This window comes from Calidris pugnax, unplaced genomic scaffold (assembly GCF_001431845.1).
Source record: "Calidris pugnax isolate Ruff unplaced genomic scaffold, ASM143184v1 scaffold42, whole genome shotgun sequence".
In the NCBI taxonomy this organism is placed as follows: domain Eukaryota; kingdom Metazoa; phylum Chordata; class Aves; order Charadriiformes; family Scolopacidae; genus Calidris; species Calidris pugnax.
Genome location: NW_015090920.1, coordinates 7,171,530 through 7,173,516, shown reverse-complemented (window position 1 = coordinate 7,173,516; position 1,987 = coordinate 7,171,530). Strand labels below are relative to the sequence as shown.

The 1,987-nt window shown below is 51.5% G+C and overlaps 1 protein-coding gene across 2 annotated transcripts in view; it reads right to left on the bottom strand.

Moving 5' to 3' along the window:
• The window catches only part of LOC106892574, a 6,813-nt gene extending 5,065 nt beyond the window's left edge, over positions 1-1,748 (bottom strand). Inside the window, exons 1-2 of one of the 2 annotated variants that reach the window (XM_014949848.1) lie at positions 1,386-1,748; positions 406-465 (exon numbers count right to left, since the gene is read on the bottom strand). In XM_014949848.1, the coding sequence (XP_014805334.1) occupies positions 406-465; positions 1,386-1,550 (225 nt within the window). In that variant the 5' untranslated portion in view covers positions 1,551-1,748. The remainder of the gene's footprint in view (positions 1-405; positions 466-1,385) is intronic. The other variant, XM_014949847.1, reaches the window with a different exon arrangement.
• Positions 1,749-1,987: the final 239 nt, after the last annotated feature.

Below are 1,987 nucleotides of genomic sequence, written 5' to 3'. Positions count from 1 at the left end.
AAACACTATCTCCCCTTGGAGTTTAGGTGGCTTGAGAGATCCGCCCAGGAAATGCAAGTCAATTAACTTGTTTCCTATTTTAGCGCACGCAACTCTTAATAACAGGAAGGAACAACAAAAGAAACGCATTCAAAAGCAAGTGTTTTTTACAGATTTTTGCTTGCTATTAAAGCCAGCGCTTGCCTGCTGCAGCAGAGAGCGAGGTAAGGCTGCACCCTCCTTTTGCTGAGGAAGGAAGCAGCTTTGGTGAAGATAACTACAGGAAAGGAGCTTCCAGTCCTGCAGAGGGACCACCCAGCTCATTCCCTATCAAAACTGGATTTGATTCCTCTGACAATATTTTGCCCCCACCCCATATACACACAATTCCCACCACCACCACTCCCCCAACATCCCAAGGCTTACGAGAACTGGATTCTTCCTCTGAGAGGAAAACAAAGCCAGGACACCTGGGACTCCCATCACCTGCAGAGCACAAAAGGAGTTGGTAACTGGCAGACAAGTATCGGATTCGGAAGATAAACTGCTCCAGAGCAGGTGAAAGATCCTCGTTTTCAAGGCTTGGATCAGAGTGACTCAGGTCAGAAATGGAAAGAGAATTGCTGATTTCCACTCTTTTCCTCTGCAGCACCTCCTGGGAGCAGGACACTATGGGAAATGTGTCTTGCCCCCTTGCTACCCCCACGGCAGCAGTCCTCCGACTGGCTTTACAGCTCCAGCCCAGTAATAAAACTGATTAAATAAGTCCAATTTAAGTGCTAAAAACGTGCACTGCTCTCCCAAGTCCTTTTGCATCTCCTAGATAGAAGAAAGCCATCTTTCTGGAGGGGAAAGTGATTCGGTATGGTCCCTGCAGTGTGGGTCACCAGGGAGCATCACGGTACTGAACGTCAGGAGCGAGGATGCCCACCACCCACTCCTTGTCCCAGCACAGAGAATTCCTGGCACTGTGCTGTGGGACACAGCCCATCACCCAGATGTTCATCCATCTACCTGACACCAGGACAAAAGTGTTCCCCCTCCTAATTTTCAGTGGTCTTCTGCAAAAAACCCAAACCCTGTCAATTGCTGCTATGCCCCATTTTCTCCGTTATCCAGTAGAAATACATTTTATTTAGCTCCTTCAGAGGGAAGCCTGCTTGCACTCTCCTGCCTATACCACCAGAAGGAAACTTTTATTATCTAAGTTCAAAGCAGGAAACCAGGGAAGAGCTGGCAAGAAGTCCTGGCCTCCTTCCCACGCCCAAGCTGGGTACTAGTAGGTAGCAACAGGGGAAAAGAAAACCAAAACCAAACCAAACAAACCCAAACCAAACCAACCAAATCAAAACCAAACCAAACAAACCAAAACCAACAAAGCGTAGAAAATAACAGCGTAACTTTACCATCCCGGCCCAAATGGGGGCTCTGGTTTTGCCCAGCTCCGACTCGGTTCTGAAGGCACCGTCTATGAAGCCGCTGACGACGCAGACCGTGCTGAAGGCCACCTGGAGCAGACCCAGCACCACCATGCTCCTCTGGTTAAAGATGAAGTACCGGTAGCGATCCATCCCGCTTTGATCCGTGCATCAATCCCAAGAGGTGGAGACCTGGAAGCGCCGTGGTCCCTCCGGTGAATGGGTTGAAGAGCTTCTTCCTAGGCAGGAGAAAGAAGGGATGGGAGCATCAGCACCCAGGGAGGACCGGTCCACACCTTCACCGGGAGTACAGAGTTCATCTCCTCCTGGTCGGCGGCAGCAAAAGGAAAGCAAGCAAAGGTGAGTGGTCTTTCTGGGAAACCCTTCCGAAGCTCCTGCCCAGAGGTGTGTCCCCTTCACATCCCACCCCACCCATCACCTTTACCCTTCGGGGTTTCCTGCTGCCCGGAAAGGGGTTTCCTTGGGTTGTGTCTCTTGGAGAAGAAGAGAGACCCCGGTGCCTGGCTCGGTGGTGGAGGTGACACCCTCCCGGGCAGGATGCAGCCGGCAGAGCGGTGGGACGGGGGGGG